We start from the raw sequence: 26,707 nt of genomic DNA on the forward strand, positions 1-26,707 counted from the left end.
CTTGCCTTGACTGCTGATTGTGCTGTACAGACAGGACAAGTGGGACACGGGAGAACAACTGTGGAACTTTGTCAAGGCAGGACGGTCCTTCGACCGTCTGCCAGATATTCTGTAGGACACAGAGAAAAGCAACTGACAAACTTTGCTAATACAAGGTGGGAAAGTTCTTCAAATTTCTTGCTTCACTGAAAAGTCCGCCAGATATTCTAGGCTGAAGATGGATGCCCCAATGTTGCAGAGGAACTTTGGGTGACTCTCCAGGCAATCAGATGTCTCTTTTGTTAGGTAATATTACATCCTTCTGGGGCCTCTGATGGAGTTTAAGACTAAATAGAGTTATAGTTTTCTTTAGTTATGATAGAAAGTAAATAAAGTATAAAACTTTGGAATCATGGTAGACAATGGAGCATTTTCTCTGAATTTGCTAAATACAAATGGACTGCATATTGTAAATGTAATTCTTACTTGATAACTGTTTGGTTGTTTATAGTTTTACTATGTTAAAGTTAAAATCTTTCATTTTTATTTAGACAAAAAGGGGAAAATGTGGAATATTAGTTTAAGATGTGTTACATTTGCTTATGCTGTGGAACATTTAATGATGCAAAGATGTGTTGCAATTTTTTTTTTTTTGATTTTTCGAGACAGAGTTTCTCTGTGTAGTTTTGGTGCCTGTCCTGGATCTCGCTCTATAGACCGGGCTGGCCTTGAACTCACAGAGATCCGCCTGGCTCTGCCTCCTGAGTGCTGGGATTAAAGGCGTGTGCCACCACCGCCTGGCGTGTTGCATTATTTTATGTTGCATTTGTTTAACTCTGTACTTTGCCTGTCTAAAACACCTGATTGGTCTTTTAGTAGCCAGTAGCTAAGCAGGAGAGGGGGATAGGCAGGGCTGCCAGGCAGAGAGAATAAATAAAGAGAGAAGAGAAGAGGAAGGAGTAGTGAAAAATAGAGGAGAGAGGATGCCAGGGGCCAGCCACAGAGTAAGAAGGACAGAAGGGTATGTAGAATAAAGAAAGGTAAAAGCCCAGAGGCAAAAGGTAAATGGAATAATTTAAGAAAAGCTGGCTAGAAACAGGCCAAGCTAAATCCTGGCATTCATAAGTAATAATAAGTCTCTCTGTATGTATTGGGGAGCTGGGTGGCAGGCCCCTCAAAGAGCAATGAGTAAAAAAACCCAACTACAAGGAAGAGTGGGGCCACTGTGAGAGCTACCTGTAGGGGAACCCCCAGAGCAGCTCTCATTCTGGCCCAGGTCAGGTCAGGTCTTCACTGTCTTTCCTAGGACACGTGCACACAGCACATACAGCACCCTCCTTGATTCTGGAAATGGGGTATGTGTCTACCACTTGCCTGACACTGGCACCATGAGATTGGGTGGAGAATGGAAGTATGTGCTCTTTGGGTCATCATTTTGAGTTCTGATGGCTACATAGGAAATATAAACTCTGAACCCCCAGAGCCCAAGCCCTGTCTCTCTGTTCACTCCTGAGGTGTGGGTGATACTGTGACTTTTGGCTTCTTTGTGGGGAGTATAAAGAGGTGAAATCTGGGGACTGGAGATATGATAGCTCAGTGGTTCTATTGCAGAGGAGCAGATATGATTCCCATCACCCACATGGTGGTCCACAACCATCTGTAACTACAGTTCTAGGGGAGTTGATGCCTTCTTCTGACCTCCAAGGGCACTAAACATTGACATGGTACACAGACATACATGCAGTCAAAACACTCACACATAAAATAAATCCAAAAAAAAATTTGAATAAAAAGTGGCAAAACCTGTGAAGGCTTGGTGGTGTACCTCTGAGGATATGGATGAGAAGTCTTCTGTTGAGGACTTGCATAATTTAAATGAGTGAGCTGCATGGAAGGTGAACTCTATTTAAATAAGGTTATATACACTCATACAGGCTGCTCAACAGGAGACATCCTCCATACTACCAGGAAGAAGAACATGGTCATTCTGTTCTCTCATTTTCTTTTCTGATGGCACAGGATGAAGGTCAAGCTGGACTTATACTTACCTCACATGGTTTCCCAACTTGGGATTGGAAAAGGGAACCTCACCCTGTGCCTGGGAGGCTGGAGAAATTTGGACTGAAGACAAGTGATCTTGTGTGTATCTGGAAGCTCACAGCTGGGAGTTGGGGGGATCTGCAGACACATACGACCTTCACAGTGAAGCCCGTTGGATGGAGGTAAGGCTGTGCTCAGCAAGGCCATGATGGAAGCTATGCTCCAAGTTCTGTGGGGCAGCCAGGAAGTTCTCTAGCTCCCCAACTCCAACAGGGGCACACAAACCTTCCTGAGGAAATTAAGCTTCTGTTGAGGTTTGGGGTTAAAATAGATTTTGTTTGGGCAGGGGTGCCCAGTCTAGAACATTCCTAGGGAATCCAGGTATGAGTTTTGAAGGAGGCGAGAGCCCAGATCAGCACCCTTGTTGGTAAGTGAGGCTAAGAGGGGGGTAGCCAGTACCCCACAGAGGCTACCCCAGGTCCTCAAGGTAGTTTCTGTACCTTGCTGTCTTGCTTTGAGCTGACCTGACCTTACACCCCACACTGCGCTGGGCATCTATTCAGGGGTCATTCATGAAGCTGAAGTTTAGTGAATGCTTAGTGTGGTGTATCACTTAGGGTCACTGTGAGCCAAGAAGCTAACAAAGCCATTTCCAAACAAACACAGCATGTTTGCTAAGGACCTACGTGGGCCTTTGTGTAGGCACCGTCTTGTATGATAGGGGTCTGTAGGTCTGATACTTGGCACCCTTCTCAGAGTATACAAATGAATAGCAGAGTAGGGGAGGGTGATGTGTGGGTACAGAAAGGACTTGAGCTTCAGAGGAGGAGGTGGTGGACACTTGTCATGAGCTCAGCCTTTGCAATCCCGGGAAGGCCCAGGATTTGGCAGCATGGTAATGTGATGGGAAACCAAGAATCCCAGCACAGGCCACTTGTAAATGACCTTCAGAAACAAGAGCCTTGATCCCGCCTGAGGCCCTTTCCATGCTTTGCCTCTTTTTGATCAAGTAAAATATAGCAAGAACTTTGATCACTTTACCACTGACTGTCCTGACTTAAGACAGGAGAGTCAGGCAGAACCCTAGGCATACAGCAGTTTACACCCTCAGTTTCCTACTAGACAGAACAGGTGCCTCAAGATGGAGGGTTACTAGCCTAAGATCAGGCCAGGATCAGATCAAGGCTGTTGGTCCAGCTACCAGGTCTGTTCTGTTTCCAGTTCAACATATGGGTTTCTCTGATGGGGAAGCTAGGTGTTGTTCATACGTTTCTAATTTTTCATTAGAAAAATCCTAAGTGAATTCTGTCAGTGAGATTATTTTTACTAGTTTGGGCAAGTATGGCTCTGACTCCTGGACTGAGAAGCTGGGCAGTTCCCAACTACCTACCACTCAGTAGCTACTGATTTGTTTGTCTTCTGGTGTCTTCGGTCTCCAGCCATGCTGTACAATACTCCCCAACCTGACTGCCAGCTATGCGCAGGCAGGCGTGGCCGCACCGCCGAAAGGAAGGTGGTGGAGCCAGGAGACTAGAAGAGATATGAGCTCCACGTGCTCCTGCAGGGCAATTGCTGGACTGCTTTTCTTGCCCACGAGCCAGGAGTTGCTCTGAGGTGTCATGCAGCTCTATACCCTGTGCGCAGAGTGGTATGGGTGCTAGCTATCCAGATAAAAGCATCAGATTGATCTCTGGCTCTATGTTTCTAGCTGGGTGGGGTGGGCGTAGAGAAGCATCTACTTGAAAGGCTGTATCCTAGTTAGGATGCACCTCCTGTGTGGTGGCTCCTCCGAAGGCCCTCCCTAGTGGTTAAATGGACAGCCAAGTCTTGGAAGCTGACCGTCAGCTGGACTTTGGAATTCATGTTTATATTTTCCAGGAAGAACATTCAGATCCAATACAGACCAGAAAACAAAACAAAACAAAACATTGACTTGGTTTCCAGGCAGATGGCGCTGGAGAGAGATCCGGGTCTGGAATATACCCTCTACACCATTCCTGCCCACTGTGGGTCCCAGGAAGACCACTCTTCTTCCATCCTTTATGTGCAAGAAGGTGGCAAACAGCAGCAGGCCACAACTACACGTTTTGCAGCATTCAAAGCCCAGGACTGGTGATTCCTACAAAACAAACTGTCTACCTGTGACCCCAGAGCCGGGACTGGAGCCTCCTCTCTGCCCCGTTCCCCCATCTGCAAAGGGCAGAACTTTAGGGCCTTTCCCAGGCTTTGCAAAACGAACTGCTCTTTGGCTTCTCCAACATGTTATTTTGGTATATGAGGTGTGTTTAGAGGCAGGGTCTCTGTAGTCCAGGCTGGTCTCGAACTCATGATGCTCCTAAGGGCTGGGACTACCACTCACGTCTTAGTTTCCTCAGATTTCTGCTGGAGACAAGTGGAAAGCCCAAAGTGACCAGTTATCGTCCTGCGGGAGCGGTGGATAGTGGGACGGAGAAACAGGTCCGGTAGCGACTGCGCAATCCATCAAGTAGCCAAACCCCGCCCCCGAGCACCGTGGCCCCGCCCCTCTGAGTTGCTAGGGGAAGTGACGTCACAGCGCGATGGCGGCGGCTCCTTTAGGCAGCTGAAGGGGGATTTAGGCCCGGAAGATCCGAGTCCATCCGCGGCGGGGAGAGGGTGAGCGGGGCCGGCAGGGGCCGGAGCAGCGGCGGCGGCGCTCGGACTGTCCCATCCGCCCCGTATTGAGGCGCTGAGAGCGACGGGGCAACCAGAAAGCGATGGTGAAAGCGGGGCCGTGAGGGGGGCGGAGCCGGACCGGACCCGCAGTAGCGGCAGCAGCGGCGCCGCCTCCCGGAGCGCAGACCCAGGAAGCGGCCGGGCGGGCAGTAGCGAGCCGCACCGCCGCCATGGAGCTGAGGGTCGGGAACAGGTACCGGCTGGGCCGCAAGATCGGCAGCGGCTCCTTCGGAGACATCTATCTCGGTGAGGCCCGGCGCCATCGAGCACCAGGAGCCGTGCGGCCGGCGGGCGGGGTTCCCGGCAGGCCGAGGCCTGCGCCAGGCCGTGGTGGACACTCGGCCGCTCGGCATCCCCGCAGTCCGAGGACCCGGGCCACCGGCCGCGGCCAACACCAACGGCCGCTGTGCGAGCGCGGCCGCTGTGCGAGCGCGGCCGGGGGGCTGGGCGCGGTGGCTGGGGGGGGCGGGGAGGGGTTGGGGGGCCGAGGGAAGGGGACAGCTGGGCTTGGACTGCGGGACTGTGGGCGTAGAGCTCGGAGAGAGTCTGGGGTGGTCGGGGGCCCGAGAGAGGAAGGGCAGGGTTTGGAGACGGGGGCAGCGGGCCTCGGAGAGAGGTTGTGGGGTGTCGGAGGGCGTGGGAAAAGGACGGCGGGCCTGGGCGGGGGGCTGTGTTGGCGCTCAGCCAGGGGGCAGCGGGCGGGGGCGGGGAAAGCGGGGCAGGGGAGGGCGGGGGGTGGGGCCCTAAGGGGGCAGGGCCTGGGCTGCAGGGCCGGCGTCGGCATCCTCCCCCACCTAAGGTCACCGTGGTAAACAAAGGCCATGCTCTACTCTTGAGGGTCTGGTTCTGCCCCGCACCCCTTTAGGGTAATCCTGGATGTTTTGATGTGTGGGGAGAAATGTCAAAACAGTCTGAATGTAGTGTGGAGGTGGGGAGTGTCCCAGTCAGAAATGGGGAAAGGACGGCTGATTTCTAAGGGTTCTTGTGGCTGTCTGGGCCTGCCCTTTTCCACAGTGATGTCTCCAGTTAGCTGACCTGCTGAAGGCATCATCCACACTCTCGTGGCTGTCACCTTACTCCAAAACAGGACAGAAAATGTCCCTTTTGAGCTAGATCACTTCCTGGCCCTTTGGCCTTGGGTTGGTTGGGGTCTTAACTATATGTTGAACATCTTAAGTTGACTACTGGACACCTGGAAAATCAACAGGAATAAAATTTTGATTAATGCAGGCACAGTCGGTGTGCAAAGGTTGGCAGACTAGAGGGGAGAGAAGCGGTGTGAAAGTTCTCAGGACTTGACTCTCAGAATTCTCAAGGTAGACTTGAGAATCCTAGACTTAGGATTAGACTGCCCTGGGTTATGTCAGACTTAACAGTTAAAGAATATGCACATATATACATGTAATTACAGGTTTTCCTTAAACCCACTGGTTGGGAATTTTAAAATGAAGATCCCCCTGCATTTCTTAGTGGAATTGTAAACCATTCCAAAACCCTTGAACTTGAGACCTCCCAGCCTTCTGGCGATGAGCATCCTGAAGATGTTTGCCTGTTAGATGCAAACATGCTCTGTTGAGGAGCCCATCTTCTGCAGTTGTTTGGCTGTTGTACCTGTAATGAAAGTCAGGAAGAAGCAGTGCTTTGGGCCTTGCCTTTCAGGCTGCCCAAGTTCAAGAACTTCCTACTCCTGACTCCTAGGACCTTGACTGCTGTCAGTGTAGGGTGAACAACTGGCCTATGTGGGTATTTCATAGGTGTTTATGGTGCCTGGTTAGCATACAAGATAACCCTGCTATGTGCCACATCAGTGCTTTGAACCAGTACTTCTTGCCATAGTGTCCTGATTAGTAAAATATACTTTAGAGGTACTTGGGGTTTGCTTACTTAAATATTTATAACCGAGTAGTCAGCCAGATGCCTTCTCGGCAGTGTTTGAGAGTCAGTGCTGGGTAAATGGGAGAGGTTTGACTTATTTATAGAACAATAGATTTTGGCAGAAGTTTAACCTCAGGATAAAGGAGCTTTACTGAAAGCCAATCCATTAGCCACCCTTTCATGGGCATCAGAAAATAAGTATTTTGAAACTTTTTGTTCCCTGAGATTTTTGCCAAGCAGTTTTGTACTTTCTGAAGATTGATTCTAACAACCAAACTGTGGTGTAGTGTCACATGCCATTCAGAGATGTGAACTCTTAGAGAGGGCAGGCTCTGTCTGGGAATGCAGCTTAGTTAGTCAGTCATGTCCCTTCAGCCCTCACCTGGTTCCTGCAGCCTCAAAAAAAAAAAAAAAAAAAAAAAAATTGACCTCCATGCAGAGCAGTGGGACATCAGGGGAAGGAAAGAGGGTTGAGAGACTGTTTTGAACCACCATGTACACATCCTGCCCAGGGTCTTCTACAGGCATATGAGTGGTGGCACTTTGACATCTACTAGCTTAGACAGAACCGGGCACACAGCATTTGATCATGTGAGCTAACCTTTTCCAGGGAGTTCTATTTTGATGACTCCTCTGATGTGTGCTAAGGTGGATCACTGGGATCCTAGGGTTAGAGTCCCTGGCTTACCTGTCTGTTATGGTGTGTGGGGTTTTTTGTTACTGCTTTTGTTTTAAGACAGGAGGATCTCACCATGTAGCCCTTGCTGGCCTTAAACTCAGAGATCTGCCTGTCTCTGCCTTCCAAGTGCTGTGTGCTGCCATATTGGGCCCAGAGTGTGCCTCTTGCGTGGGATTAAATACTGCCAGGCTTTTTCTGTCACCCTTGGCTCTCAGCCCTCATTACTGTCCTTTCAAGCAACACCCTTGGGGAACATGAAATGGGTGATTTGGAATAAAATGGGCTAGAAAGGCAGGTCTAAAGGAAAGTTTCAAGAAAGATAACCTGAAGACCATGGGATGGATTGATACTATAGTTTTCTACCATTAGTTTGAGGAGCCAGTTGAGCATGAGTGGAGTTGGATCATCATCTTGAAGTCTGGGTGACCTGCATTCTAGTGCAAGTGTAATTGAAAACATTCCTAACTGTCCCACATTGCCATTCCTCATAAAGCACTTTATTCCTCCAGTGGGGTTTTCCCTGTTTTAAGCCTGGCACTTGGGGCTTTGGATTTCTTCCTGAGACTTTGTGTAAGACTGTGGTCATTAGACCTGTTCTCATGCCTTTCCCTGGTGACCTGTGCCAAGAGGCCACAGGAAAGTCTGTAGTGGCAGTAGTGCCCTGCCAGGTTATTATTCACGCCTTCTGTAACACCACCTCTTCACAGGGAAGCAGCATCATGAGTCTGTTTGATTGTCCAAGTTTTAGAAAGTCCAATCTCAGTCTTCCACTGTCTAAGCCAGCCAGATATGGAGTATGCCACTGCCCACATACCTGTAGATGACCCCGGGCAGGATGTATTTGCTGGTTTAAGCAGCCTCTCTGCCCTGTCTTCTCCTGGCATATGTTGCTCTGGAGCTGATTTTTTTATTTTGTATACAGTGTTCTGCCTGCAGGCCAGAAGAGGGCGCCAGTTCTCATTACAGATAGTTGGGAGTCACCATATGGTTGCTGGGAATTGAACTCAGGACCTCTGTAAGAACAGCCAGTGCTCTTAACCACTGAGCTGTCTCTCCAGCCCTGGAGCTGATGTTTTTGAGGCGTTGGAAAACAGTAGAAAGCCCTTTGGCTTTTGCTGGGACTGTGCCTCTTGATAACTTTAATTTCTTTTTTAATTGTTTGTGAATGCAGTGCCTGTGGAGGCCAGAAGAGGGCGTTGGATCCCCTAAGACTAGAGTTAAACAGACTGGTCTGTGCAGCCAGTGCTCTTAACTGCTGAGCCATCTCTCTAGCCCCTACTTGATAACATTTTTAAACAGAGCCCATACTCTGATGTTGACTTTGTTCTCCGCCCCCAAAGAAGCCAGAGTATCTTAAAGAAGAGCTTGTAGAGTGGGCTAGGCTGGGGTCCAGGTTGTCCAGTGGTGTGTAGTAAGCCAAGGTCTGTTCAGTTGGACAGTATAGGCCCAGCCTACAAAGTGCCAGGTGCGGGAGAGGCAGGGCAAGCATAAGCTACTGGTTTGGCCCGTGCTTTTCATCCTTATTTCATCTCTGGAAGCGAGGAGTAAAGTCTGAGGATGTGATTTGTAGAATGGAGGATTCTTACCCACTATATAAATTGGTTTCTCACCCTTCATTCCAGTTTCTTTGTGCCTCAGCTGCCCACCTTTTGATGTTGGTCAGATTTTATGATGGGCTTAAACATCCTTTGGGAGCTAAAACTTGGTAACATTTTCATCTTTTTACCTTACAACATTGAAGGGCTTCTGAACAGTGGTGAGCCATGAGAATGGTCCAATCTCACTATGACCTTCAACAGGAAAGATGCCTTTAAAAGAAATTGTGTGTGTGTGTGTGTGGGAGGGGGGTGCTTGTATGCATGTGTGCTTACGTGTGCGTGGTGTGTGTACGTAGGGATACATATACATGTGAATGCCAGAAGATGACATGTATGTGGTGTGCTTGCATGCGTGTGTGCTTATGTGTGTCTTCTTCAGTCCCTTTCCACTTTATATATTGAGGCAAGCTCTCTTACTTGAAACCAGAACTCTACAGTTTGGCTCACTGAGTTAACCAGCTTGCTCCAGAAATCCAGTCTATGCTTCCTGAATGGGGATAACAAATGGGATGCCACACCTACCTTGCATTTACATAGGTGCTGAGGATCCAACTCTGGTCCTCGTGCTTGGGTAGTCAGTATGTTATCTACTGAGCCAGACATCAAAGAATTAAATTTACCCATGTTGGAGGAAAGTCAAGGCTGAAGTCCTTGTGCCACCCAAAAAAGAACTTGATATTCAGAAAGATTTCACATAGTTCTGACAGCATACACACACACACACACACACACACACACACACACACACACACACACACACACACACACACACACACACACACACAAACAACCCTGCAGGGCAGATCTGGACTGAGACAGTAATGGTGGGACCATACTTTGACCAGGTCTGCTTAATTATACCTACTTTTGCCCTATATTTGAAGTTCTAGGAGGGTCCAACCTGGGCTTAGCATGCATACTGGTGTAGCAGCCCAACATGTTCTTTGATGTCATGTAATCAAAAACTAGTACACCTTTGGACCTCAAGTCACTACTCTAGTGATAGCCTGGCAGGGTGATCACTGGATCCCTTTTTGTTGTTCTTCTCATTGTGATTACATTGAATAAACCCCCTTTTCTATGTTTTATTATTTGTCTTTTTAACTGGTCTGTTGGAGATGGGTGGCTGAACCTAGATATTTGGGGATACTATTACCTAGGCTTAGTCCCTAAAAATTGTGGTAGCATCATTGTAGCTTTCAGAGCCCCCATCTTACAGTGCCTTTGGGTCATGGCTTGCTTCTGCCTTGGAATGATGTTATTCTGATAAGTAGCAATGATACCCTGTGCCACTCTGCCGTCATTGCCCTGTGAGATGACCTTTGCCTTGCTGTTAGATGGCTCCCCACTTCCTTGTTAACATGATTATTTTTTGGTTTTTATTTTTAGATTTTTGGTTTTGGGTTGTTTTGTTTTTCTCTTTCTCTTGAGACGGGGTTTCACAAGGTTTCGCTGGCTGTCCTGGAACTCAAACTGTAGACTAGGCTGGCCTTAAACTCACATAGATGCCTGCCTCTGCCTCCCAAGTGCTAGGATTAAAGGTGTGCATCACCACTATCACCCAGCTGGGTTTTGTTGTTGTTGTTGTTGGGTTTTTTTTGTTGTTGTTTTTTGGTTTTTCGAGACAGTGTTTCTCTGTTTCTCTGTGTAGCTTTGGAGCCTGTCCTGGAACTCACTCTGTAGATCAGGCCGGCCTCGAATTCACAGAGATCCACCTGGCTCTGCCTCCCAAGTGCTGGGATTAAAGGTGTGCACCACTAACTACCGCCTGCCCGGCAAGATGTATTTTTATGCTACGTGTTTTGCCTGCTTACATGTCTGCACCACATGCATACAGTTCCTGAGGAGGCCTGAAGAAGATATTGAATCCCCTGCAACTAGGGTTACAGTACAGTTGTTAGCTGCCATATGGATACTGGGAAATAAACCAAGGTTCTCTGGAAGAACAGCCAGTGCTCTTTTAACTGCTGGAGTGACCAGCATCTGGGCTTGTCATTCAGTGTTCCTTTCCTGTCCCTAGACAGAGTGATGTTCTGGGTTAGGTTCATGTGATCCATCAACCTTTATGGACTGTTCAACTTGAGGGACATAACTTTGTTTTTTCTTTCTTTCTCTCTTTTAATTATTTTTGTGTCATGTCCCCTGTAAGTGGAGTTACAGGTAGCTGTGAGCCATCAACTAACATTGTATATCTAAACACAGTCCAGCCTCTGCCTTAGCAAGGATTGTTTAACTGCATGTAGATATTGCTGCTGTTCAGATAACACAAACAATAAATGTTTTTGGGGGGTGGTTTTGGTTTTTTTAAAATTTTTTATTTGATTTGTATGTGAGTATGGAATGTGAGTGTACATGTAGAAGTCAAGAGGACAATTTGTGGAGGTCCTGTCCCCTTCACTGTGTGGATTCTAGGAGTTGAAATCACTTTGTGAAGCTTGGCGCAAGCACCCTTGAAACTAATGAACTGTCTAGTTGCTGGCCCCTAAATAAATGTTTTGCCTGTTCTGTTTCTGAACCCCTGATTCCAGTGGCATCTTTTAGGTACTAGTGTCCTTTCTGGTAGCATTTATCAGACTTACGTATGGTAGAGAACCAGGTAGTGTAAATCTCAGTCTTTGTAATAGTGCTAAATTGCTGCCAGAATTCCTCGGTCCTCCTTTCTCCTGTGTTGGCCCAGTAGCAATGTAAGGTCTGTACCAAACAAGCATGCTAATGGGGCTCAAGAGGTGCAGCCTGCTGGGATGGTGGGACAGAACTACAAGACTGCAAACTAGTGAGTCTACATTGCCACCCACCCATAACATAGACACAAGTTGGAGCTGCTTAGTCCTTCTACCCAGAAGTCCGTGGAGGAGGCCTTGTGCTGTCCTCATATGTATGCATGTCCTGTGTCCAGCTGCTCCTCTCCTGCTAATTATCAGACTTAGTGCACCCCTCTTCATAGGTTCTACAGGCTCTTGACACAGTACATGGCATTGGCTCCATGAAAAAGTGTAATTCACAGTTGTCAGTGGTCATTTGTTCCCAAAGCTGAGAGTATTCCAGGGGTGATTGTCAAGGCATGAACTATAGTAGCCACAGAATAGTAAAGCTAGCGGTATTTTCCACCTTTCTTGAAGGTCCTGATCCAGTAGGCTCTTGGCCTCAGGCTGTCCTGTCCCTGTGGACCTGCCAGCTGGCAAGGGTGGTATGCTGTCCCCAGAGACTACTGCTTTGGGGTGCAACGAGTCACTGACGTAACTGGTGAAGTGAGTCACCATTCCTCTTGGCTGGCCAGTTCAGCTCAGCGTCCAGGTCCTTAAAAGAACTCAGAGGTCATTTTTCATCTACAAGTACATTCTAGATGAAGTCACTTTTTGGGTAAATGAATAGGCTGCCCTGCCTGTAGGCAAGAAGAATAAGATCTATTGCTTATTACTAGTGTTCCAAAGAGTTTTTGTGGACTAGTAAGTGGAGTTCTTAGACCTAGAATGGTTACTGGCAACTATTGGATCCAGTTATTCTTTTTTTTTTTTTTTTTTTTTTTGGTTTTTCGAGACAGGGTTTCTCTGTGTAGCTTTGCGCCTTTCCTAGAACTCACTTGGTAGCCCAAGCTGGCCTCGAACTCACAGAGATCCGCCTGGCTCTGCCTCCCGAGTGCTGGGATTAAAGGCATGCGCCACCACCGCCCGGCCAGATCCAGTTATTCTTACAAATCTGCAGCATTGGAGATTAGCTTTAGGCCCACGTTGCTGTGGGATGGTCTGTATGTCAAATGTGTTGCTGATTGGTCAATGAATAAATCACTGATTGGTCAGTGGCCAGGCAGGAAGTATAGGCGGGACTAACAGAGAGGAGAATTGGGAGAACAGGAAGCTGGGTGAGGGAGACACTGCCAGCCGCCATCAGGACAAGGAAGCTGTAAAGTACCGGTAAGCCACAAGCCACGTGGCAAGGTATAGATTAATAGAAATGGATTAATTTAAGCTGTAAGAACAGTTAGCAAGAAGCCTGCCACGGCCATACAGTTTGTAACCAATATAAGTCTCTGTTTATTTGGTTGGGTCTGAATGGCTGTGGGACTGGCGGGTGTCAGAGATTTGTCCTGACTGTGGGCCAGGCAGGAAAACTCTAGCTACACCACGTGTTCTGGGAACAGCCATCTGACAAACCAAAATGACTTGTCTCTATGGTTCTTGGGTGGACACTAGACAGAGTTGTTAACATTAGGGTATCCTTATGCCTTATTCCACCTTCAATCTGAGTGACTCATTAACTATTTGTTTGTTCAGCTCCCTGTGAAACTCTTGCTGACCCCTCCCATCTCAGTTGACAAGAGAAAATGAGTCACCAAGAAGTAGCCAGGCTGCTCAGTCCACAACTTATCTACCCAGCATAGACCCTGGTCATGTGTGGTTGTATCAGGCTCTTGGGAAGGCCATGTTACCTTTTCCTGGAAGTGCTTTCTACTTAGAAGCAACCTGTCCGGCAGAAAGGCCAATGTGGTACAGTAGGCTGTTTTCATCCAGAGCTCCTGGATGTACCATGTGGAGGCAGAGGAAAATCCCAAGCAGCTTGGGCCAGGTAGACTGAGGAACACTTAGGTGGGAACCTGAAGGAAACATGAGAGGGACACACTTATAAATAAAACTATCTTCTTGCCTCCAAACTCCTAGGCTCTAGTCACCATAGCGTTTGTCACAAACTATAACAAAAACTATGTGCCCTCTTGGCCCTAAGAATGGCACATGCCTTTAATCCCAGCATTTGTTTGAGAGACAGAGATAGGCAGATCTCTTGAGTTCAAGGCCAGCCTGATCTACAAACAAAGCTGGGGGAAGGGAGGCATATCCCTTGGTTTAGTTGATCTTTGCCAAGCCTGTGATAGTTTGGTTAGAGATGACTCCTGCAGTCATGAGGGGATTGAGCCTACTTGAGAACTGAGGAGAAACTGTTAAGATGTGTGGGTAGATGTCAAGCCTGTCTGGCCTGAGGCTTGGAGGACAGAGAATAGAGCAAAACCCATCTCTGCTCTTCTTGGGAGACTCAAGCACATTCCAAAAGGCCTTTCAAAGCAGCACAGAAGCATCCTATTACTCTGCTTTGGTGTGCCGGGTGAGTCGAAAGATTGGTGCCTGCAACTCTGGTGACTGACTTGTAAGTGCAGTGGGTATAGGGTAGAAATGGAAGGTGGGATACCAAATAGATTTTCCTATATATTTTTTTGAGTACAGCTAACTTTCTGTGTTGGTCAGCCAGCAGTACAATCTCTTAATAGGAAGTCAAGAGCATCTGTCATTTGGTCCGTCTCGGGAAACTCAGTGCAGTAAGATCCAGGGTGTGGTTCATGGGCAGGGTTTTGGCCTAGCCATGTGCAAGGCTTCTGGATTCCATTCCCAGCACTTGTTCTTTCTGCAGCAAGCTTTGGGTTATGTGGTAGACATGAAATGATGTGTATAATTTTCTTTCTTTGCCAAGGTACGGACATTGCTGCAGGAGAAGAAGTTGCCATCAAGCTTGAATGTGTCAAAACCAAACATCCTCAGCTCCACATTGAGAGCAAGATCTACAAAATGATGCAGGGAGGAGGTAAGGTTCATTGGGGTTAAATGTCTGCTCATAGCCTGGCTTATAGGTACAGAAGACTTTACCCAAGGAAAAGAAGCATAGTCTTGCTTATTTTGCTTAAGAACTCTCTTTCTTAGCTTCCCATTAGATGATAATGTCTGAAATCTGGGTTTTGTGAAAGGTTCAAAATAAACATAACCAGTGGTGCTGCCTGTCACATCACAGTGCTTCCTGCTACTTGGCCTTTTCTGGGCCACATGCTTTCCTTAGAACTAGAGGGTAGTCCCATCAAACTCTCTGAAGCTCGTTTCCTCTTGGATAGGAACTTTGAACATGACTTCTCTGACTCTCCCAGCTAAGTCACTGTTCTCGGTTCTGTAAAACATTACCCCAAGACCTTGGAGTACTGGAGCCAGTGGTGGGCCAGTTTCACTTCTAGAATTCTGGGAACTTGTAAATACATAGTTTGACTAATAGAGCAGGTGTTCTTATTTGAGGCTTTTAAGACCATGAAGTCTCCTATCCTAGATGATGGGGCTGAACCTTCAGAAGAACTCACCAGCAGGGTTAGGATCAGGGTTCTTCTGAAGGCATAGTCCCTTGTCCTGATAGGAGCCTGCTTTTGGCAGGCTTTATCCCTGAAAAGTGGCCATACTTCGTGATCCTTTTTAGCAGAAGCCTCCATAGCGCCGTGGTAGTTGGAACAGGAAGGAGAGAGAGTGTGCCGCATGCATGCACGCACGCACATTACCAGCGCTTGTGACAGCCTCCCTCTGTCAGCAGGAAAAGGGAAACTGTCTCATGCTTTGGGCATTATTTTTCTTTTTTGCTTTTCCTTTCAGACCTTTTGCATATGTGTTAATGGTTTCTATGTGTGTCTCTGCATCTGTATGTTTCATGTGCTCTTTCTTTGACTCTTTTTCTTCTGTTAGTTTGTTTCATCCTATTCAATTTTACTGGTTTTATTTTTATCTTATTTTATTGTCTCAAAGGGAGGTCAGCAGAGGCCCAATCTGCCCTTTGGCGGCATCCTCAGTTCGACAGCCTTCTTGGGGGCATTAGGGACTGGCTGCATAGCTTTTGTAACAAGTAGAGTAGAACAGTGTGACATAGGTTTGGTCTTTTCTAGGAGCTTAAAGGATTGTAGTTCTGAGACTGCTAACCTAGAGTGCCTAAGGCGGGGAGAGGCAGCCTGATAGTGATCAGAAAGGAGTATAGTATACTCCAAACAGTTCTCCAGCTCCAACATCACTGCCATTTGCTGTGGAGCATCTTAGGTGTCAGTTGCTCTCCCTGGTTATGATGATTGGATGTCCTGGATGGTGCCAGGTGCCTGCTGGTAGATAGCATTACTTCCTGTGTTGGGTCCTCAGTCATTTGCCCACATCCCTTCTCCAGACTATTAGAACCCAGACAAGATTCAGAAATGGGTATTATCCTTTCTTGGTGTTTGAATGCTGTTCCTCAGGCTTTGGTCAGGTTTACTCTTGTTGCCTACTTACTTGATGCCCTTCAGATCTTTGTTTTAGGAAACATAATATGCCCAGGGAAAGAATGTTTTGTCAGTGTTTGTTATCTGAGACTAAATGGAGGTTGACAGATGCAAGATGGGGGATACACTTTGCTCAGAAACCACAAGGTTTTGCCAGAGAGCAAAATCTTGTCATGTCATGTTCTCTGTATGTGGGTAAATACGGATTGCTGTGCTACCTTCTGAAAGGAACAACTACCTCTTTCATTGTCCTGATCTTGTTTACATTGGCTCTGGCTGTGCCAAAAAGAAAGCATAGAATTAAGTGACTGACTGCAACATGAGGTTTATCTGGAAGACTTGTAGGTGCTAGTAGTGTCACAGTGTCTGTGCTGAGTGGGAAGCAACTTTCCATAGGATACAGACTGGAACCTGAGCACTCAGCCTCAGGACGTGCTCTTGCAAGCTTTCTCATCTGGCTTTCTTGGACTACCAGCCCACAAATAACTACACAGAAACTTCATATCAATTATAAAAGCTTGGCCATTAGTTTATGCTGGTCCTACTAGCTTTTTTTTTTTTTTTTTTTTTTTTTTTTTGGTTTTTCGAGACAGGGTTTCTCTGGCCTCGAACTCACAGAGGTCTGCCTGGCTCTGCCTCCCGAGTGCTGGGATTAAAGGCGTGCGCCACCACCGCCCGGCTCCTACTAGCTTTTATAACTCAAATTAACCTGTTTCCATTCATCTATGCCCTACCACGTGACTCAGTTACCTCTGTTCTGTATCATATGTCTGACTTCTTCAGAGTCTCCCTGGTGTGTCTCTGGCCTAATCTGTAGGCACCTAGATTCCTCCTGCTCTTCCTGTCTTTCCCCAGAAATCCTCTCTCTCCTGCTTAACTATTGGCCATTCTGCTCTTTATGAAACCAATCACAATGACACATCTTCACACAGTGTAAACAAATATTCTGAAACGATGTGCCCCAAGCACTTCCACCAGTCCAAAATCTAGTCAGCACAATAGTTTAAAGGTGAAATACTAGAAATAAACTAGAATTCAGTGTCAGTAAAAGTCTTGAATAGTTGGTGAGTTTTTGTCAACACCTGGTGCTGCCAGATAAGACCTAGTAGCTTTATTAACTATGTTTATTCCATTTCTGATATATCCCAAAGTACATTGAGACCACACCCTCCTTCAGTAGCTCCTCAGCAGAAAACTTTTAAGAGTTTACAGATGCTTTTGGTAAATATTAACAGGTCACTTTGTGGGATGGGAGAATGACTCTTTGTGATAGGATCTGGGTAGGAAAATACTGCAATTTTTTTCTCTTGGCCTTTTTTTTTTTTTTTTTTTTTTTTAAGAAAATGGTCCCCAAAGGGATTGGTACTATTAGGAGGTGTGGCCTTATTAGATGAAGCATGTTACTGTAGGGGTGGACTTTGAGGTCTCTTTGCTCAAGCTTCCCTCAGTGTGACAGTCAGTCAAGTACCTGTTGCCTGCATGATGTAGGACTCTCAGCCCCAGCACCACATCTGCCTGCATGCCACCGTGCTCCCCACCATGATGATAATGGACTGAACCTCTGAACTGTAAGGTAGCCACCCCAATTAAATGTTTTCCTTCTAAGAGTTGCCGTGGTCATGGTGTCTCTTCACAGCATTAAAAAAAAACAAACTAAGACTATAATGTTGCCCTGGCTGGACTGGAACTTATTTCATAGACCAGACTGGTGATCTTCCTTCCTCTGCCTTCCAAGTGCTCAGATAAACTTGGCAGTGTTTATCTTCTGTCTTTGGCTTTTTGTCAAGATCTGAAATTCACAGTCTTTCTGCTCTGCCCCTTGAGTGTTAGAGTTAATGTTCTGGACCACCATGCCTGGCACATAATTAGTCTTGAACCATTGAACATCACTAGAGACCATGCAGCATGTAGATGAATTCGATGTTGGAGTAAAAGATGCCTGTGATCCCTCACTGTCTTGAGAAAGTCCCCAATGTGCCCCTGTGAAGCCACGTGTCTGCCTAGTCTCTCTAGCATATCTCCACTGGCTTTGCTTATACATTCTGTTTGCCGTGATTGGGGTGTGTTGGGGTTGTTTTGGAGTGCTAGGATGGAGCCAGGACTGTGCCTGTGCTAGCTAAGCACTGGACAACTGAACTACAGCCTCAGCCCTGCTGTTTTTCTTTCTTGTCCTCCCACAAGAAATTTGGTTTTCAAAATCTAAATAACATTACTTAGAAATACTTGACAGGTTTAATAATTTTAAAACTGAATTGCTAAAAATATAATGAATTTTCCTATATGGATTAATTCTAAATGCCCACATTTACATTGAAATACTTGTCAAATCACAGTGGAAAGCACTTGCCAATGCCTATGTTTTCTAGTGTCTGGCCCGAGTTACTTATTTTGGCATCTTAGACCCCTGTAAGGGTAAAGCATCCATGTTCACAACTGTGAGCAGAGTAGGGGTAGCTCATCCCCAAGTCATGGCACAGACAGCACTTGGGGTTTTTCTTTAAATGGCTAGCTTCATTTGTTCCTGGGGAAAAAAACAAAACAAAACAAAACAAAACAAAACAAAAAGCAAAGCAGTAGTAGCAGCACTTTCCAGGCATGGATCTACTTTGGGTTCTGGATTTTTCTAGCATGAATGACTGGCTTCAGAGTAGCAGTGAGCCTGTAGCTGGAAGGTTCTTCATCATGCTTTAGCAGGAACCTTCTCCTAATTGGTTTTATAGTTACTTGCTTCCTAGGCTTCACCACTAGTTAGTTTGTGGCAGTTTGCTGAAGGTAAAGTGCACCACAAAAGACATTCTCCATCTTTTCCAGCCAGGGATCTGTGAGCTCAGGAATCCTTTGCAGTGACTGTATTTTATCCAGTCTCCAAATGCCATGGATTAACAAATAACACTATTATTCCCCATTGAAAAGGAAAGTGCTGGGCTGGAGAGATGGCTCAGCGATTAAGAGCACCACTCACTGACTTCTTCCAGAGGTCCTGAGTTCAATTCCCAGCAACCACATGGTGCCTGACAACCATCTGTAAGGCAGATCTGGTGATCTGAGATCTGGTGCCCTCTTCTGTCCTGCAAGGATACATGCAGACATTACACTGTATATATAATAAATTAAAAAAAAAAAGAAAGAAAAAGAAAAGGAAAGTGCTGCTACCTATCGCATATCCACCCCCCCAGCTGTTAAGTATATCAAGACACCATGGCATGCATCCCTCCTAAATAGCAATTTGCTGTTAATGGAATGCAGTCATGCTACCTGCATCTTTTGTAGCCTTTTGACAATATATTCCTAGAACTCATTTGCATATGGTAGAATTCCCTATAATAAACATAGAAGAAATTAGGGGTTTTGTTAGCTTCAGATCAGAATAGCATCAGTTTGGGCTAGGGAGATAGCTCAGTAGGCTGACGTGCAAGCAGGGTGTGGTGGTGTGTCTCTGCAGTCCTAGCACTCCTGGATAGTATGCAAAGTGGAAACAGGAGAGTCACCCAGAAGCTCACAAGCCAGGTAGATGCCCTAGAGTGCACAGACCAACACCAGAGACAGAGAGGCTGTACCTCAAACAAATTCCCAAAAAAGATGTCTTCTGACCTTCATGTACACAATGTGGTAAAAAACATATGTACACATACAGATTAAACGTTTAAAATATGGTCAGTTTACTTCACCAACAATGGTTTTAAAATGTAATTTTAAAATACCATTTATGGTAGTGTACACCTTAAATATTGTCAACAATGTAATTTTTTAACTTTTATTTTTAAGATTTATTTATTTATTTAATGTATATAAGTGCTCTCTCTACATGTATGACATTATGCCAGAAGAGGGTATCAGATCCCACTATAGATGGTTGTGAGCTACCATGTGGGTGCTGGGAATTGAACTCAGAAACTCTGGAAGAACAGCCAATGCTCTTAACCACTGAGCCATCTCTCCAGCCCCCACAATGTAATTTTTAAAAATACCATTTATAGTAGCAAACTAGGAAGTAGTACATGGAGTATTTAGGAATAAATTTTGAGATAGGCTGATGCTCTGTGGAAAGTTAAAAGACTATTAGAGGACATAAAGGAAGGCTTGATGTTAGTTCTCTCATAATGTTTTTAATGTTAAATGAAATTCCACTCAGGACATAACAACCCTCCTTTTCTTTTCTCTCTCTCTCTTTCTTTCCATTTTTAAGACAGGGTCTGTCTATGTAACTCTGGCTGTCCTTGAACTCAGAGAGACCCACTGCCTCTGTCTTCTGACAACTGGGATTAAAACTGTATACCACCATTCCCATCTCCCCCCCCCCCCCCCCTTAATCTGTATGTATGGGTGTTTGCCTGTATGTATGTGTGTGCATCACATGTGTTGGTGGTGCCTGCAGAAGTCAGAAGAGGGTGTTGGATCCCCTAGAACTGGAGTTATGCATGGTTGTGAACCACTCTATGGGTGTTGGGAATCAAACCTCGATCTTCTCCAGAAGCAACCAAGTGCTCTTACCTGCTGAGCCATATCTCCAGCTTCCTCCATACCATCAGCAGCTTTTTTCAATTTTTTTCCATACAATATATGTTGATCATATTGTTTTCCTTTCCCCATCTCCTCCCAGATCCTTCTCACCTCCCTACCAACCCAATTTCATATTCTTTTTCTGTCTCTCAAAGAACAAAAACTTAGCTAACAAAACAGAAACACACAGGGAAAAAAAAGTGTGGAGTGTGTTTTGTGTTGGCCAGTTATTCTGGGCACATGGCTGCCCTTGGAGAGTGTGGTTGATACACCCAGTAGTGACACTACATTGGAGAAAACTGGTTTTGCCTTTCCCAGCAGGTGTCCCAGGGAATAACTTCTTGGATAAGGATAGATGGGAATGTGTGTCAACTTCCCCTTCTCAGTGCTGGGATTTCATCTCATTTGAACCTGTTTAGATCTAGTCCAAAGGCTCTTAGAGAACAGGATGACTAGAATTCAGAGAGGAAAGTGAAAGGGCCAAGATTAACAACAGTATTCATGAAGAAGAGGAGCAGTTGCCTGAAAATGTCACTACTTGCCCTAGAGCTGTGGTGATTAAAGCTGTTCTGGACACGGGCGGGGCCTGGTCCCAAGCTTTCTCAAGTGTTCTTCCCACTGAGGGGGGCCTAGACTACTTGCTGTGGCTGGTTCCAGGACTAAGGCAAGAACTTGGAACATGTGGAACAAAAGAAAGTACCCTTCCTCCCTTAGTGACAGAACCACGTTGGGAGGATGTGGGAGGACACAAAAAGGCATGCCTCCTGGCCAACTCTGAAACAGGACTTCAAAACAAATGATGACAGGAATGGGTTAATTGGAGAGGGAATGAAAACTATTGAGTGTTGTGGGATATTTGTTTGCACTGACATTCCAAGATTTCCAATAAAGTTAAACCTTGAACCATAGGGGGGCGGGGTCAATGATTGGCTGACCGGAATTAGCCAAGATAATGTTGGAGGACCAAGGTAGTCAGATAGAGAGGTACAAGAAAGAGAGAAGGAGGAGATTGGAGGGGTTTTGAGGGCTTTTTCCAATGTGGAAGTGTGGAGAGGCAGGGTCATCTGCTCATTCGTCCATTGCTCTTTGGATCTACCAGATTTTTACCTCAGTATCTGACTCCCGAGTTTTATTTAATAATGGGGCAACATATAAGTAATTGCTTCATCTGGTGCCTGATGTTGGACGCCATATGTAGTCAGACTTTTTTTCGGCTGCCAACCCCAAATAATGACATGGAGACTTACTAATTATGAAAGCTTTGTCTTAGCTTAGGATTGCCTCACTAGTTCTTATAACTTAAATTAACCTGTTTCTATTAATTTACATTCTACCATGTTAGCTCGGTTACCTCTCCTCTGTACCTTATGTCCAACTTCTTCAGTGTCTCACTGGCTTCTCTTATCACCCCTAGATTCATCCTGAGTTCCCCTCTCTGCCCAGAAGTCCCACCTATTATTCTCCCCTGCCTAGCTATTGGCCATTTAGCTTTTTATTAAACCAATCACAATGAAACATCCTCACACTGTGTAAAGAAATACTCCACAACAGTTGAGTCCACTGCTATGAATATAGCCATGTTTCTCTCCAAAAAAAATTACAGCTAAGAAGGGCTTTACTCCCAAGTAATTGTGGTTGCTTTGTGTAGATATGGATCTCACTTGGTACTCTTGCATTCTTCAGGAAAGAGCTTTTATGCAGGACTACTGGGGATAGGACACCATTTGTGTGGGCAGTTTGTTGTGCACTAATGTAATTGTCTTCATGATTCTTGCACCTGAACTGAATCTGGATTTCAGATATCTACCTGCTTCATTTTCCCATTTCCACTGATGGCTTGAGCTGAGCCTGCAGCACAGTACACTAAGGCTCCTGTTTACTTTTGCTCTGTTTCTATAGTTTCTATTGCTGTCTTGAGTTTATTGGTCTTTGCAATGTTTAATCTGCTTGGTGTTTTTTCAATCTTAGACATTACAGTTTTCAACCTTTGATATGAGAGAGATTTCTTTCCTTTAACTTTCTTTGTCTTTTTTTTTTTTTTTTTCCCCGAGACAGGGTTTCTCTGTGTAGTTTGGGTTCCTGTCCTGGATCTCACTCTGTAGACCAGGCTGGCCTCGAACTTACAGAGATCTGTGGGGCATTTACCTACCAACCTCACAGCTCCCCAGAGTTTTCTTGAGTGTGAGCAGCAGGAAATATTAGATAGAAGGATTTATTGCGGAGATAAACAGATAGAAAGTAAAGGATAGCCTCGAGAGGGCCTGGAACCTTTTCCAACGGCCCGACTGTCTGCCCCAGGGTATTTATAGAGACGCCAAGGGGTGGAGCAAAAGACCTCCTTCCCAGCACAGCCAAGTGCAGATCATTTCAGACACCTGCACTCAGGCCCGTGGTCCTAATCATCCTCTATGCGGACATGCTGGGTAAAGCCACAAGGAAACCGAAAATGGGCTCCCACAGAGATCCGCTTGCCTTTGCCTTCCAAGTGCTGGGATTAAAGGCATGTGCCACCACTGCCCAGCCTCCTTTAACTTTCTTGACTTGGAATTCATTTATATTTAATTACAACTTTTTTTTTTTCCTTCTGCAATACTGGGTTTTGATCTCAGAGTCCCTCACATGCCAAGCAGGCATTCCACCACTGTGCTACATCCCCATCACTTTTTTGTTTGTTTTTATTTTGACACAGGGTTTCAGTAAGTTACTCAGGCTGGCCAAGAACTCACTCTGTAGCCCTGACAAGCCTTGAACTTGTTATTGTGATCTTCTTGCCTAAGTCTCCTAAATAGCTGGAATTTCAATCCCTTGGCATATTTTAACTTTTAATGCTCATCTCTACCAGTTCTAATTTGTGGGCTCACATGCCTTACTATGTCTCATAACCTTTGGATGCCAGACATTGAGAATCTCATCTCCTTAGTATTCAGTGTTTCTGTCTTTCACATTCTTCCTCCTGTTGTTTCTAGATTGAAGTCAAGTTGCATTGGTCTGTTTTGTTTTGTTTTCAGGACAAGGCTTCTCTGTGTAGCCCTGGCTGTCCTGGAACTCTGCTCTGTAGACCAGACTGGCCTCAAACTGGCAGAGATCTACCTGCCTCTGCCTCCCAAGTGCTGAGATTAAAAGCTGCCCAGCTTGATTCTGTCTTTTATTCTTTCAAACATCAGCATCGTCTTTCTGAGGTTCATGTTTTATCTTACCTCTCCTGAGTTATTTCAGTACAGGGGTCAGTTGGGTCTCTTCATCACTGCTAGAAGCAAAAATGATTTCTGCACTTCAACATTTATTATTAAAACAAGGTCTCAATATGTAGCGTTGCACTTTGACACTTTTACAAGGTAATAATAGGATCTCTTTATGACTCAAGGGTCAGGAATAGTTTCATAGAGAAAAATACTGAGAGCAAGCTGGGCAGGCATAATGACATGTCCCTGTAATCCTAGCACTTGAGGTAGCAGAAAGTCTGGAACTCAAGCCCAGACTGGGGTCCATAGTGAGACCCTATCCAAAAAAAAAAAAAACCCGAAAGCATTACTCACCACAAGAAGATAACTTGCCTCACATAAAACCATTAAACCATTTTTTTGTCACAAAATATGCTTGAGCATTTCAGAAAAGAGAAACAGACATGATGGTTGTGTTCATAAAAGACACAGTGGTCAGAGAGATTCATTTTATACCCTAGATACAAGTAGGGAATGGACAAGTAGCAGAATGTCCAGCAACAGGGCCTTGCTCATTGCTGTTATCATCTCATATGTCTTGTACAGTTGGATGATTTATACTTTAACACCACAGCAAATGTGTTTATAAGTGTATGTTCAGAGATAAAAAGGAATTCCATGTGTTACAGCAGACATACATAAGAACATACTTCACAGTGCCGTTTATAATAGGAAAAGCAAACCTAAACCATCTGTCTTAGTTAGGGTTTATGTTGCTGTTAAGAGACACCATGGCCATGGCAACTCTTATAAAGGAAAGCATTTCATTGGGGCTGGCTTAGAGTTCAGAGGTTTAGTCCATTGTCATCATGGTGGGGAGCATGGCGGCATACAGGCGGACATGGTTCTGGAGAAGTACTACATCCAGTGCCAAGAGTTCTATGGGATTGGCAGACAGCAGGAAGAGGGTGAGACACTGGGCCTGGGATCATCTGAGACCTCAAAACTTGCCCCCAGTGACAGATTTCCTCCAACAGGGCCATACCTCCTAACAGTGCCATTCCCTATGGGCCTATGGAGGCCGTTTTCATTCAAACCACCACACTATCCAAATGACAGGTAGGTAATTAGAGATTGTGGGATACTGGTTATAAGAAATGTAACAGGGCTGGAGAGATGGCTCAGAGATTAAGAGCATTGACTGCTCTTCCAGAGGTCCTGAGTTCAATTCCCAGCAACCACATGGTGGCTCACAACCATCTGTAATAGGATCTGATGCTCTCTTCTAGATTGCAGGTATACATGCGGAACACTCATATACATAAAATATGAATAAAATAAAATTTAAAAAAAAGAAATGTTACATAGCACACATGAGGGAGGTCTGAATGGAGAGCACAGGTGACAAAAGGTGGCTGGGATATAGAAGCTACTGTTAGGAATATACCAGGTATCCTGTTAGGTCCCCAGTCTCTATTACTTTAATATTTAGATATTTGTTGTATGGGTTCTCAAGTAAGATGTAAAAAATACTTTGAGATAATGAAGCTTTTTTTTTTTTTTTTTCCTAAATGGTAGGATCTCCCTGCAAACATCTAAACTCACAATGAAGCTCCACTAAATACTTCACATGGAAGGAAAGAGAGGCCTTGGGCTCATGACAGAGCCAAAAGTGGAGCATGTATGATAAGAGCCAGTGACAGTGTATGGAGCTCACTAGACCACATGCTCTGGTAGGCAGAGGAGAATACGGGGCATCTTGTAAAGCTTGTCTCTCTTCAATGCTTGCTCTTTGACCTGAACAAAGCTTCTGTGTACATTCTTGTTCCTGGCAGTCTTCATGAGCAAGTGCTCTTCACTTTTTCCTGAGCATCTTTGTGTGACTGTTGTCAGTCATCCATGTTTTTAGATGAAATATTTTTCTAGGTTGACTTTTGTTTTCAGATCTGGCATCTTGAAAGCATCCTTGAGTTCCTTCCCTCATTTGGAGTTCTGGATTGTTTGGTTTATAGTTGTTGTTTTCTTTTAAACAGGCTCTCATTACATAGTCCAAGGTGCAAAAACTCTGGATTCTACAGCTCCATCTCACAAGCACATCTCCTCACCCAGCTGGTTTCTTTATGTTAGATTTGTCCTGTTCTCCTTACTTTCTCCTACTGGTTGGTGTGTTTAAAGTCCGTATGAATCTCTAAGAAATTTTCATTGTGTTTGCTTTTCCCTCATCAATATCAGGGAAAAAAAGGAAATACTTTTTTCTCTCTTCTACAACCCACGGTAGATGTTTTTCTCTTCTGTTTTCTCAACATTAGGTTCCAGTCTCACTGGTGGTATGGCTTCCAGCTGGCTTCTCTGGACCTGTCTTACCTCACGTGCTTTTTCTTTCCATGGATGTTGATGTTATGAAATTATCTCATTTGCTGTTACTGCTTGCTTGACTCTTGCCAGAGTTTGCTCTGTGTCACGTGTTAACTGTATGTGGCTTAATCACGAGTGGATATATTTGAGGCAAGACATTGCCAGGATCATCTGAACCCCTTGAACACCCATACCCACAGACTCAATTCACTAAACATCTGTGTCATGTCGAATAGAGATGATCTGATGCCTGGGCTGAAGTCCTCTGTTTGGTTTCTCTTCCAGTGGGCATCCCTACCATCAGATGGTGTGGGGCTGAGGGGGACTACAATGTCATGGTGATGGAGCTACTAGGACCGAGCCTAGAAGACCTCTTCAACTTCTGTTCAAGGAAGTTTAGTCTCAAAACTGTCCTGTTGCTTGCTGACCAAATGGTAAGCACCCCTTTTCCTGAAGTGCACAGGTAGTGTAGTACTTGGCATGTGCTTGCTGGCTTGATAGAATAAATTACTGGGTTACATTTGCCATGGTTTTACGTCCTTTTAATCCCAGTACTCAGGAGGCAGAGGCAGGCAGATCTTTGTGAGTTCATTGCCAGCCTTGTCTACACAGCAAGTTCCAGATCAGCAGGGTGCTACATTGTAAAACCCTGTCTCAAATAAAGAAGTTACTGGGTTGCCATTTCTCCATTATTATACCCATTTTTGCATAGAAAGGGGAATTTGTTTAACTTTGGCCTCAAGATTAGAGACCAATTTTTAGCTTCTCAAGTGTGTCCATATTGAAT

At 45.4% G+C, this 26,707-nt stretch overlaps 1 protein-coding gene across 4 annotated transcripts in view; it reads left to right on the forward strand.

The window, feature by feature from the left end:
* The first annotated feature begins 4,670 nt into the window (after positions 1 to 4,670).
* Csnk1d (casein kinase 1 delta) overlaps positions 4,671 to 26,707 on the forward strand; it is a 37,789-nt gene continuing 15,752 nt past the window's right edge. For 2 of the 4 annotated variants that reach the window (XR_008222201.1, XM_052756165.1), the window contains exons 1-3: positions 4,671 to 4,959; positions 14,323 to 14,433; positions 26,206 to 26,354. Coding sequence is in view for 3 of the 4 variants with exons in the window: in XM_052756165.1 (XP_052612125.1) it covers positions 4,884 to 4,959; positions 14,323 to 14,433; positions 26,206 to 26,354 (336 nt within the window). In the remaining variant the exon portion in view is untranslated. The remainder of the gene's footprint in view (positions 4,960 to 14,322; positions 14,434 to 26,205; positions 26,355 to 26,707) is intronic. The other 2 variants (XM_052756166.1, XM_052756167.1) reach the window with 2 other exon arrangements.

This window comes from Peromyscus californicus, unplaced genomic scaffold (assembly GCF_007827085.1).
Source record: "Peromyscus californicus insignis strain IS unplaced genomic scaffold, ASM782708v3 Scaffold_3__1_contigs__length_106647218, whole genome shotgun sequence".
Lineage (NCBI taxonomy): Eukaryota > Metazoa > Chordata > Mammalia > Rodentia > Cricetidae > Peromyscus > Peromyscus californicus.